The following is a 13,299-nucleotide window of genomic DNA, read 5'->3' on the forward strand; positions in this document are numbered from 1 at the left end:
TGACTTGCGTATATTAAACCAACTTTGCATCCCTGGGCTGAATCCAGTTTGATCGTGGTGTATGATTTTTTTGATGACCTGTTGAAGTCGATTGGCCAGAATTTTGTTGAGATTTTTTGCGTCTATGTTCATCAGGAAGATCGGTCTATAGTCCTCTTTCCATGATGAGTCCCTGCCTGGTTTTGGGATGAGGGTTATACTGGCTTCATAGAATGAGTCTGATAGTGAACGTTCTCTTTCAATTTCATTGAAGAGTTTGAGAAATATTGGTGTGAGTTCTGTCTTGAAGGCCTTGTAGAATTCTGCAGTGAATCCGTCTGGACCTGGGCTTTTCTTGGATGGGAGATCATTTATTGCCGTTTCTATTTCAATGCTGGATATGGGTCTGTAAACCCTTTAAAGTTAATTATTCCTTTGATAACTTAAGAAATTTATTGTAATTGCCTTTTTGTCTTTCCTTTTTTTTTTTTGGTGCTGCTCCTGGGGCTTGAACTCAGGGCCTGGGCACTGTCCCTGAGCTTCTTTTGCTCAAGGCTAGCACTCTACCACTTGAGCCACAGCGCTACTTCTAGCTTTTTCTGTTTTTGTGGCACTGAGGATTCAATCTCAGGGTTTCATGCATGCTAGGCAAGCACTCCACCACTAAGCCACATTCCCAGCACCTCACTTTCAGCTTTTTTGGTAGTTAATTGGAACTAAGAGTCTCAACTGTGATCCTCAGATCTCAGCCTCTTGAGTAGCTAGTATTACTGGCAGGAGCCACTGGCACCTGGCTTATAATTGCTAATTAAAATCAGTTGCAGTAAGGACCAACTTATAAGCAAGGGGCATATGAGGAAGGAAATGGCACACACAGAAACAGGGAATGGAGTCAAGGGGATAAAAAAGAAAATGGCTGCAGAGAAGTAAATTACCTTGGTTGGAGGACTCTAGATGAGTCAGAATTTCAATGAAGTAGTTCAGAGGCAAGAATTCTACACTGAATGATGACTTGTTGATCATCGAACTTCGAGGCTAAAAGGAAAACCATTTGTGCTATTAGTTGAGACTCTAAAACAAGCCCAAATTTAAAGAAAGTGATAAGAACTAGAATGACTATTCATGTGGATGTGTTAGAATGAACCAATGGGCTCTAAGAGTCACCTGTTTCTTGTAGTTCTGAAGCAGTCGTGTCACGTGGTTCCTAGAAATGATGTTGGAACTCACAGGATGATCCCAAAGTCGGAAGATCTTCTGACCAATAGGCTAGTGTAAAAATTAAAACATATATTAGAGAAGATTATATCTCCCTGTTCATTAGATAGCTTGTCTCCGTAGTTTCAAACCTCACTCCAAAGTGTAGGTACTTGTTGATACACACCCTTCCTGACCAGTAGCTGGTGAAAAAAGGCCATGTTGCTGTGAAGTCATGCTTCTGAATGCTGGGTGACTATTCTCAAACCTTGCCTTAGAAGAAAGCAGTTGATACCCTGAGGCTGCCAATTTTTGCTCCTGCTACTACTGCTCATCAAAGCTGGAGATGAGTATGAGAGCCCTAAGTGATATTTTGAAGGAAAACTCAGCCTCACAGGCAGATTTATAGCAATTCCTTTACCATGGTCTTGCCTACAGAAGTTTAATTCCCTAAGAGTCAAGGGCAAAAGGTCAAATTTGGAGACCAAACCAAATGTTCTACAAAATTCCCCCACAGAGACAGCCTTGGAAAATATGCTTTTCTATTCTTGACTTTTTGATTAGACAGCCATGGAAAACATGCTTTCTGTTGTTGCCTTTGCTGAACTCAGTAAGCCTGGGAGGGGGAGGGATGTTACATAGCAAGACCACTGGGTCCAGAAAGCCAATGGACATCCCTTGGGGGTGAGAGAGCCTGGACATCCCTTCAGAGAGAGGACTGTGCCAGAGGTACCATGTTCAAGGAAAGTAAACAGCAGATGGGGGCAGGCCAGGCTCTTGGGGTCAGGAAGTCTGCAACGTGATAGGTTCAAAAGATCTGCCTGTGGGCTTTCACAATCTAATAGTCTTTCTGACTCAGAGAGCTAACATCTCCCACAAAAATAAATAAATAAAGGAAACAAGGAGTGCCTTTATAACTTTTCCCCTGTGCTTCTCATTCTTCCTTTGACTAGGAATGTTTTCCTATGGGCAGAAATGTGGACAAAGGAAATGTAGTTCCAGAACTTTCTGACCTCACCTGTATTTAAATTGCTTATCAGTTTAAATATTGAAAGCACATGTTTCCCTTCTCCCTCTTACTCAGACTCAAATGAAATATGTGTGTGCTTTCCTAAGAGGAGAAAATGGCTGATTGCTCTTGGTGAGTAGCATTTTATAGGTCCAGTGGGGATAGCCAATGAAGGGGTGGGGACCAATAGAATTTCTTGGAAAAGGCTGAAAAAAAATGAAAGAATTTGCCAAAAGCCAGTGAATGCTCTTCTTGAAAGAAGAAATTGGAGGAGGGTGTGCCAAGGCTTAAAGGAAAATAAAATTTCAAATTACCGGAGGAAGTCGCATGATAATGGCAAATTTTAGTTTTTCATTTTTCTCTGTATTGTCCAGATCTACGAGAAAGTGAGAGATTGGCAAATAGGACAAAAAAATCCAGTTATATCCCTCAGTGAATGTTTAATATTTGAGTGGTTTGTCCTGATAATCTATATTCCAAACTTTGCATTCTCAGGCTAACCTCAGAAAGCTTTAAGACTTTTTTTTTCAAATTTTTATTATCAAACTGATGTACAGAGAGGTTACAGTTTCATACGTTAGGCATTGGATACATTTCTTGTACTGTTTGTTACCTCCTCCCTCATTTCCCCCTCCCCCCAAGACTTTTGTAGTTGGTAGCTAAATAGACATCTGATGAACTTAAAATAGAATATACTTTGAGAAATGGCAAATGCTTTAGCATATGCTAGCACGACTCATCTATTAAAATACCATACTTTGGTCATTGAAGTGATAGTAATTCCACTAGACATCTTACTCAAAGATCAAATTCCCATAAACACTGCACCTCTCTCATTAGCTTTTCCTGCATTTCATGTCAAACTTAGAGATGACAGAATTAATCATCTGAAAGTAAGCTATTTCATTATACTTTTTTGGACAATCAACTTAGAGATTCTTAACCTCATCTGTCTTCTGGACAAAGAAAAGCAACCTAAGAGCTTTTGGGGGCCTCTTGGAGGAATGAGACACTTCAAACCGATTCTAAGGATGCTTCCAGGAAATGGAATGTACCTGCTGCATCATTGGTAGTGCTCAGGGCAAAATGAAAATGAGGAGCTATGTGTTCAAATATTAATAATTTCAAGATTTAGTGCAGAGCAATAGACCTCAGGAAGGGGACTCTTCTGAGTATAGCCAGACCCTCTGTGTGGCACATTCCAGGAAGGGAGCCCTGGGGTTGCCCAGGTTGCAATGTGCACTCTCTAGAGCCTCTGACCTTTCATGAGCTTTGTAACAGCTGTTTCTGTGAGCAGCAACACTCCATTATCAACGTAATGCAGTAGGTTATGCAAAGGGAGGCAGCGGACTCCGAGGATTGTGTGCAGAGTGTGGAAACCTGAGTGGATGAACAAACAATCAGCCAGCATCTCCCACCTTTCACGGGGACAGATTCAATCATGTTACTAAAGTACTTAGTTCAACTCAGTGCTGGGTCCTGATGTCTACTAAATTCCCTGAAGACAAGGCCCAAATTTCCCTTCTCTTTGTATTATCACAACTAAATATCATACTGGGTATAAAGTTCCAAGTATGTACTTTTGCCTTTGTATCCCTTCTTAGGCAAAATGAAGCCAAGGCCTACTCCATGAAAAAAATATTTTACAATATGTTTGTAATTCTACAGCAAGATGGAAAATAAAATAGAAAAGCTTCAGACTTCATATTCCCCAGCTCAAAGGCTGTTGAGACAGGAACCAGTTGTCCAGGAAGGCTGGACCCCTTAACCATGTACACAATAAACTACACCCACTCAAATCATTATTTAAAATTACAGGGGAACTGGCCAGGGCTCCCCAAAAGGTAATGACAAGCTGCAGCATAGTAAGGAGAAATCTGGCCAGCAGAGCCAACCTCAGTGCACATCTCTCAGCAACACCAGACACACAATGACTAGCACACAAGTCTCATTTTGGAATTTATCATGTATACGGACTTTATCACATCCGGGAACTGTGTGAAGAAGAAAGAACATTGTCAAGACACCAAAGGACAAAGGAGCCAAGACTCACCAGGAGGCAGAGGTAAAAACAAACTGCTAGTAGCTTCCAAAATCCTGGTCATGATGTGAAAGACAGCAAACTCAGCAGCACTGCCATGCCTATTGCTGGATAAGATCAACAAATCAGTACATCAGCCATGGAGCACAAATCAGTATGTCAGCCATGAAGCGCATCTCTGAAAGCCTGTGAGCCCCTGGCACCAAGGATTCATGATACTCATAAAATTCTGTTCCCCCATGACAAAACTCATGCAAGCAACAGTGACCATCAGCCTAAGCCTGATTGAACCAGGATAGTAGGATCATGAATTATAAGTTGTACCGGGCAGAATGGCCCATGTCTATAATTCTAGCACTCATTAGCCAGAGGCAAGGAGGTTCACAACTTCAAGACCAGGCTGGGCTACACAGTAAGACTCTATCAGTCAATCAATCAGTGAATAGAATCATAAACTGTATCAACTGAAGTTCTCTTTCTTGTAGTACCAGACTTCTGGGTAAAAACCTATGGTACACAGTGCTAGAGCTGGCGATAAGTGCTTTGAAACAGCAAATTTCAAAAGGACTTTGCGCGATCAGGCAGCTATCAGAGTTTTCAGTTCTTTATCCACCACAGTGAAAGGGAAGGGAAGAAACAGGCGTACCAGTGGAGAACCTGAGGATGAAGTTTGTGTCTCCTCCAGTTGCTTTCCAGGATGCGGCAAATGAGATACACCTAGAGGATGAAGATAACCCATTAACCACACTCATCTTTTCCATGTGACCTCTCCAGCAGTCCCTCCACAGCTCTGACCTGCACATTCGGGGCAGCTGGCATCTGAACACACAACACACAATCAGCCTTTCAGAGGTCAATTCAGAGGCACTGGAATCCAAATCAGAAAGACTGAAAATGGTGAGCCAGAGTGTAACACAGCTCCCTCTCTCTGTGTAGGGAATGCCCCGCTCGGCTTCCCTAACCCAGCTCACTGGCCCCACTGTTCACATGTACAGATCCTCTCCCAGGAAGGAAGGGCAAGTGCCACTGGGTTTGCTCTAGGCCTGTGACACTGCAAAGGCCAGGAGCTGGTACCAGAAGAAAGGAGACACAGAGTAACACAGAGGCGGTGAGCATGAGCTGAGGGTATGAGCAGTACCAAGTCCAGGCTATGTAGCTGTGTTACCCAGGCAAGTCACCTCTCCCCCTAGATCTCACTGTCCTCTTCTGCAAAATAATGGGGAAGTGCTCAATGACGCTGTTGTAAGAGTTAGATAGCCTGCTTCCTAGAAGGCTTGTGCTCATTCAATCAGAACTATATCAACCAAGGTAGATAGCCTCTTTGCCCTAAGCGTTATCCCAGAACCCATATAATTTTGCAAGAGGCTTGTCAGCAGAAGGGCAGTCTCTGAAGCACCATCCACCATGAGTTGGCACACTGCACATGGGGGCTTAGCCAAATGATCTCAGAGTTGCACTTTGCTCACCAATACAGTGTCTATTTATCTCTGGTTGCAATCAAGAGAATATGTAAACAATATAATCAAGTTCTGTGGCAACTTCCTTGGATGTAGTTTATAAAGATTACCAGCCACTCTCCTTAGAGGAGCATCAGGACATTGCTGGTTGCTGCCACGCCAGGCCAGAGACATTTGCCTTCAATCAGTAACAAGTTAAGACACTGAGTTTCTGGGTCTACTCGTGTCGTTTCTGGGCCTATTGGCTCAAAGGGTTAACACAAACTAGTGTTAAAATTCTAATGCCCTTAAGAAGTGATGCTTGAATGAGAGCCCTTCTTAATACTCTGGAAAGCAAAATATGAAGTCAATAGAAAGAAGTTCAAAGATTTTTACTTTTAGGAAGAGGCAAAAAAAAATAGCAGTACACTGGTGGCTCACATCTGTAATTCTAGCTACTCAGGAGGTGGAGACCTGGGGATTGTGGTTCAAAACTAGACCAGCACACAAGTACATCAGACTCTTATCTCCAGTTACAGTCATCACGAAAGGGGGAAAGCTGTGGCTCAAGTAGTAGCAAGTGGATCAACAGAGGCAAATCATCCATGTGTTCCTAGTGAGCTGCTTGCTACAGTTCTCCTGCCAAGAAGAAATGTTTCAGTGCCCTGATTATGAATCTCAGGACATGAGGATACCCAACTTCTCCTAATATAGTAGAAATTATGAAACTCAAATCTTCCAATAGAGATTCAAATACTTGTAGAAGACATGAAGAGATTACATTAGAGGCCAAAATTTTTAAGCTTGAAAAAATTAAATCAGAGTCTTAGCTAATAAACTTAACTCATCTTCCAGAGGCTGCTGAATAGATATATGCTTACACACTGGCTCATTTACATAGCAGTCTTACCCCAAACATGGGAGAATTTCTTCTCTTTCTGTTAAATGTTTTAATTTGTCAAGCATATTACTTCCAGATCCCAAACAAGATCAGACCTCATCTCTGTATGCTTTTTGAAAGGCCCAAGACAGCTTTAAAACTCAACTTCATTACATCATTTCTAAAGAATCTGCATATGGACTGGTATGATTCTCATTTTTATCACACAATTTCTTTTTTCTTTCTTTTCTTTTTTTTGGTAGTGCTGCTGAGATTTGAATATAGGCCTTTACACTTTCTAAATAAATGCCCTGCCATTTGGTAACCTCCTATTTTTCAGATAAGACCTTGTGTTTTTTCCCAAGCGAGCATTAGATTTTTCTGGGCATTAGATTTTGATTCTCATACCTATGCCTCCTGAGTAGCTGTGTGTTTACTTGTACCACCATACCTAGCTTGTTTGTTGAGATGGTGTCACTAAATTTTTTCTGGAATGATCTCCAAGAAGTTGGAATTGCAGGCATGAGCTACCATGCCCAGCTCTGTATCACACAACTTCAATACTTGGCTACCAGCACATCAGCAAACTCCAGTATGGTAATATTTATACAAGAAGCTGGAATCAGGCCTCATTGGACTATTGGCACTAGTTAAGAATTGTGGTTCAAGTTCTCTCATGTCTGCATAGACTTCCAGGTAAAGTAATCATTGCCTACTGTTTCATAAGGTGATTTGGCTACCATCCTCAATTTATTGCCTGATGCTCCCATGAGTTTGAGGAAGAGCAAACAACCAAGTTCCCTTTGTTAATTATTCTCATTTCCCCTCCCTCAGCACTGAATCTACTGGTTGAGAGCTGGGAGATCTCCACAAACCTAGTTTGAGAAACACACAAAAGGGCTCTCCGACCCACATTCTGAGGATTATACCCAGGGCATGGAGTCAGGTAGGGGCAAGGAGAAGAAGGAAAACAAACCAGTTTGGAAACATAGTCCAGAGCCATCTGTTCAGTTTTCTTCCTTCCTACTCCCTGTAGATGGCTCAAAAGATGGCCTTTTAGCTCGGACACCATCTGAAAAGAGGATTTATGTTAGATAAGTCACAATCTACCCATCACACCCATGACAGGTCAAAATGACCACCATTTGTTTGGGGTTCTAGCTCTGGTATGCAAACCCATTCTAAAGTTATATTTATAACCCTTTCTTCATGTATTATTTTCCTATGTCATTATTCTTTACCACACTGGACTTAATGGTTATATAGTAGGTTATAAAAGTTCTAGCATTGATTTATTCCCTTCTTGTATGATATATATTTTACTATTGTTAATATCACCATGGGAGTAAATTCTAGAAAAATTATTTGCCACATCCACAGTTGTCTTAGAAATGGAATTTGCTGGATTGAGGACTTAAAACTTCTAAAGCTGTAACCTTATAAGAAAAAAAATTTTTTTTAAATAAAAAAACTTTCTAACAAGGAAAAAAAAAAAAGATACCACCATAGTGCCTCCTAAGTTCATTATGCTGTTTCCAGTGCCTTTGAGGGGGGTGGGTAGCCAGTCCCCTATATTCCCAACTTTTCTACTATACATTTTTCATTTCTGCCATTTTGATAAGTCATCCAACAAAACCAAAGCAAACCCACTTGTGCTGCTTGTCATAGGGTCGCTATTGCTGACCATTTGCTATGCCCTCCTCACTCCAGACACTTTGGCCACTTACTTCTGAAAATTGATTCTCTACTTCCCTTCTGGTATACCATTGCTAATGATTATAAACTTCATTTGCCAAAGGGAATCATTTGTCATATTTTTTGCACTTGGTTTTCCAAATTTCTTGCTTATCTTCATGATTGTTGTCTATTGTTTAGGATTTTAGTCACTCAAATCTCTTTTTCTTATCTATGTTCTACAATATCTTAATAGCTTTCTCTATTTCAGTATTGTTTGTCCCCTTATTTAATTCACATTCTTTTATATGGTTTAATTTCTTGCACTAAATTCCTTTCAGTAGCTGATATTTTTGCTTGTTCATAGTATAAAATGGTGGTATGTTTGGGATAGGAAGAAACTAATTTACCTGGATTTTTTTTTCCCAAACACTTAATCATTAACTAATTCCTTATTTACAATGTTCACATTGATTTTTGGTATTTTATTGATGACACACTAAAGATTCAAACTGAAACTAGTATCTCTGACTATTTTTTTGTGTACACATCATTTGTGTGATTACATATTTACTAGTGTGGATAATTAATCTCTTTCACTAGACTACACTTCCCAAGGAAAAAAAAATTGCCATCTGCCAGTGGCTCATGCCTGTGAGTCTAGCTAGCCAGGAGGCTGAAATCTGATGATCAAGGTTCAAAGCCAGCCCAGGAAGAAAAGTCAGTGAGACACTTACTCCATTAACTAGGAAAATTCCATGGGAGGTGTGGTTCAAATGGTAGAGATCTAGTCATGAGCAAAGTGAAAACACAAGGCCCTGGGTACTAGCACAAAAAAAGGGGGGGTTACAGAAATCATGTGTGGATGGTTTACTATTAGGCCTTTACTCTCTACAGAGCTGGCAACAACTATCTGTCCAAAGAATAAGTAGAAAATATGATCAGAAAGCAATGTGGTAACTGACCCTTCCCCCTTTCACTTGGGGCCCACTGTTTGCCACACCTGGAGACCACAGACCACTTACCAACCCCATAAGCAGCCGCTGGTGGTGGTCCTCCTCCTGCAAGAGCAGCATTAATCTTGGCTCTGGAGAAAACAAGGATGACATAACATTCAGGAAATGGTATGTAGGAGAGAAGAATCTGCCTAGGATTTCCTTCTCTAAATGATAGGGGAAAGGTAACACTTCCATGACCAGGTGAATAATGTGAATAATGTGTGGCCTGGTCTTACAAGGCAAACTTGTCCCTCAGGTGATGCACAGAGCTCTATAAAACAGTGAAAATAAGTGGTACATTCCTAGTGCCAATGGTTCTAGCTGGGACTTCCCTTCCCTGAGAGGACCTGTCACCATCTGTGAAGCTCTGCTGCCCTGGGGACAGTGACTGAGCCTCTCAACCTCAAGTGGGTGCACAACCCCAGGGACGGTGGGGCTCAGTGGAGAGACTGCATGCCCCCTTACTTCCTGACCCCTCATTCTGTGACTATGGGGGTTACTGAGTCAGTCAATTACTGTGACAAATAATCCTAATGGGCACAAGTTATCAGACTGACAATGCAGCTAGGTCGAAAGTCAAATGGCACCTCCTCCACCATGGCTGGCTCTGCCGTAGCAGGGCCAGAGGACTTACCAAATATCTACCCACCCTCTCATTTGGCTCTTCTTCCCCCTAAGGCCTAGGGTCAGGCCCTGAGGGCAGAGCGGCCCTGTCCAGCTGGCTGAGGATTCTTCTGAGAGGGCTGATCCTACTCAGCCTTCCGGAATAAGGGAGAGTTATAAACCATGAGCCCATCAGCCCTCAATCTCCCTGTGCTCCGAGTCAGACAGACAGCATTCTTCACAGGAAGCCAGTCCAGGCAAAGCATGGGACAGGATGGGGAAGTGTCCTGAAGGCCACTAAGAAACACGGACAGGCAACCGCATGCCAACAGGCCTGGGACAGAGCCACAGGACGAGCTCGGTATGTAGGGGTCAAGGGAAGAGGGACCAGCAGATCAGAACCCTAGGACAGCAGCAGCATCCCCAACATTGTATACCCCAGAAATACAACGAGGGTCACCCTGAATCTGCCACATTCACACCCTGACTGCCAAGGCACGGTACCTGGCTTCAGGTACCAACAGCCTGCTACACTGGAAGCAGCTTCTGCCCCAGGGACAAGTTCACTGTCACAGTGAATGGTTGCTTCAAGTTACACACGGTCTAAATTAATGTCTGTGTAGCTCCTCCAACTTAAAACATTTCAGGACATAAAACAGGGAGGACATAAAAAACAACAGCTTCTTTAATGAAGGCTGGCCTTTATGAGGCATGAAAGTTACCCTCTGGTCCCCAGCAAGAAGTATGTACCTGGTTATACTCATCCCCCGCAACCCCCAGTTACCTCTGGCTAAATCCCTCCAGTCAAAACTATCTCCAGGCAGGCAGGCTCATGCCAGTAATCCAAGCTATTCAGGAGGCTGAGAAAACTGAGCATCTCAGTTCAAAGCCAGTCTAGACAGAGAAGCCCATGAGACTCTTATCTCCAATTAACTACCAAAAAGCAGAAAGTGGAGCTGTGGTTTTAAAGACAAGCAAGAGTGTGAGCACCTAAATTCAAGCCCTAGTACTCTTGTTCTTTTCTCTCACACATACACACACAACACACACACATGCATGCACACACAAAACCACTTAACTATCACCTGCAAGAACCTCCTTCTTCCTCCTTCGCACCCACTGCCACTTGGTTTAGAAACAACAGCTTTATTGTTTCCTCCTCACAATGTTCAAGACCACCTCCTGTTCCCCACAGGCACTGGGCACTGCTGGGTGTTACCCTCATGAACCCATCTCCCTCTCCCTCTCCCCCAGAGGAGGACAAGACACACAAGGGACCAGTGGGAAACAGAGGAGTACAGTTAGCATGTAACAGCTCTAGAATTTGTCTAGTTCTCTCTCAGACTCCTGAGCCCAGACTCCTCACCTTGGCTAAGACCTCGCCCAACTTGAGGTAAAATAAAAAGGCACATACAAATGATTGGCCCTGGGTGAACACACAGCTGGAGGGAAAGCAGTCTAGACCAAGGGAACTGCCAAAGTACATCCTTTGGGTACAACCAGAGGGCTTGTTGATTGGAGAAATAAGGAAACCCTGAGGGCCAGCTCCCAGAGACTCCTCAAGCAAAAGCACACTCAGCAGCTGATTCGGATGGTCCTGGTGCCAGCACAGCCGTGGACCTGGCATTGTGGCCACTGAGGAGGCCACCTTAAAGGGCATTGCCTTGGTTACCTTACCGGAAGTAATTTCCTTGCCAACCCATTGATAGGAAAAAGAATGCAAAAGAGAACAAAAGACTAACATCCAGAAAGCTTTCCTACAGGCCTTTTCTTACCTGAATTCCTTGCTTCTATGTTAGAAATCACCCTACAAAGAAATTAGTCATATTATTCACACAGGAAGCATTAAAAAAAAATTGAGCCACAATACTATACAAAGATATCCTTCTCTAAAAACCCATCAAAGTACAGAAACTCTTCTCAGGCTACTGGAAACCTCAAACATTTTTGAGTGATATACATAAAGCCACATTAAGCAATTATACATCTCAAAGCCTGTTAGTACCATCAAAGGCAATAATTTAGAACAATTGCCACTCTCAGTTATTACCACTAATAAAGACAAAAAACAAAACAGAGGTTGGCATGGGGCCTATACTTTGAGCACTCTAAGATGACTCATGTGTCCAAAAAATATATTTTCAAAATAAAAGCAAGCTCTCCAGCACAGTAACAGTGTTGGACTTTGGTTGTTGTTGTTTTGTTTATTTGTGCTGGTCCTAGGGAATGAACCCGGGGCCTAAGTGCTGTCCCAGAGATCTGTTGCTCAAGGCCACTTGAGCCACAACTCCACTTCTGGCTTTTTTGATGGTTAGTTTGAGATAAAAGTCCCACAAACTTTCCTAACCGGGCTGGTTTCAATCTGTGATCCTCAGATCTCAGCCTCCTGGAATAGTTAAGATTACAGGTGTGAGCCTGCGGGGCCTAGTAGTTTTTCTTTGTTTGTTTTAAGAATGTAAATCAACCTACCATCTAGCTTTGTACTCAAAAGTGCTTACTTAACTAAAGTCTTCTTTCCTATTTATCTACTATTAATATCTATCATAGTGTGCAAACATAGAAGGTATAACATGTAAGTTAGAAACCCCAACACAAAATACAGAATGGGGTCGCAGTGGTTGTGTGCATGAAGCTGACAGCATCGTTTTGCTGAGGACACACAACACAAGTAAGCTATTTCCAAAATGGTAACTCAAAAGGCAAAAGATTTGCCTTACAGAAATGAGAACCTTAAACTTTACTTACTTCAGAGCATAATCAAGAATGTTCCTTACATATGCTGTGGCCCTTCTTTTTCCTATTTTCTGGAAGTAAGAACATGTCAAGAAAATGGGAAGTGAATGTTTTTAGGAATGGTGCTTCCTTGACATCAAAGACATAACATAATACAGTTAAGAGTTTTAAAAAGAAGAAATGAACTTTTTGAGGTCATCATAAAACCTATTTTAAAGAATTTAAACATTTTATTCTGAAACAATAGAATCCCAGAAGTTTCAAGTCAACTATGCATGACAGTATTACAAAAGGACTCATGTTCTCCATCCAGTCTCCCTTTATGTTCCCTATCTGACTCCACTGTCAAAATCAGGACAGCAACATTGGTACCCACTTGCATAGAGCTTGACATCATTATATCACATGTACAGATTCACATTCCACAAAGTACCATTAAAGCCAAGATGAGGAAATCTTCCATCACCCCAAAGCCTCCCCTTGTGCTGAACTCTACAGTCAATCTTGCCAACTTTTCCAAAATCACAAACTTCTAGCACTCCAGCAACATCAGTTTGGGAACATTCGGAATTTTCCTTTTTTTTTCTTTTTCAGGCGTGTGTGTGTGTGTGTGTGTGTGTGTGTGTGTGTGTGTGTGTCTGTGTGTCTGTGTGTCTGTGTGTCTGTGTGTCTGTGTACCATTACCAGGACTGGAACTCAAGACCTCACATTCTCACTTGGCTTTATAGCTGGTGTTCTACCACTTGAATTCT

The 13,299-nt window shown here is 42.2% G+C and overlaps 1 protein-coding gene across 3 annotated transcripts in view; it reads right to left on the reverse strand.

The window, feature by feature from the left end:
- The window catches only part of LOC125346918 (gamma-secretase activating protein), a 76,810-nt gene that overhangs the window by 3,227 nt on the left and 60,284 nt on the right, over nt 1–13,299 (reverse strand). For all 3 annotated transcript variants that reach the window (XM_048339847.1, XM_048339845.1, XM_048339846.1), the window contains 10 exons: nt 12,560–12,618; nt 11,590–11,621; nt 9,239–9,300; nt 7,516–7,611; nt 4,870–4,940; nt 4,236–4,330; nt 3,443–3,562; nt 2,497–2,558; nt 1,144–1,245; nt 915–1,014 (listed from right to left, as the gene is read on the reverse strand). In XM_048339847.1, the coding sequence (XP_048195804.1) occupies nt 915–1,014; nt 1,144–1,245; nt 2,497–2,558; nt 3,443–3,562; nt 4,236–4,330; nt 4,870–4,940; nt 7,516–7,611; nt 9,239–9,300; nt 11,590–11,621; nt 12,560–12,618 (799 nt within the window). The remainder of the gene's footprint in view (nt 1–914; nt 1,015–1,143; nt 1,246–2,496; nt 2,559–3,442; nt 3,563–4,235; nt 4,331–4,869; nt 4,941–7,515; nt 7,612–9,238; nt 9,301–11,589; nt 11,622–12,559; nt 12,619–13,299) is intronic.

This window comes from Perognathus longimembris, chromosome 2 (genome assembly GCF_023159225.1).
Source record: "Perognathus longimembris pacificus isolate PPM17 chromosome 2, ASM2315922v1, whole genome shotgun sequence".
NCBI lineage: Eukaryota > Metazoa > Chordata > Mammalia > Rodentia > Heteromyidae > Perognathus > Perognathus longimembris.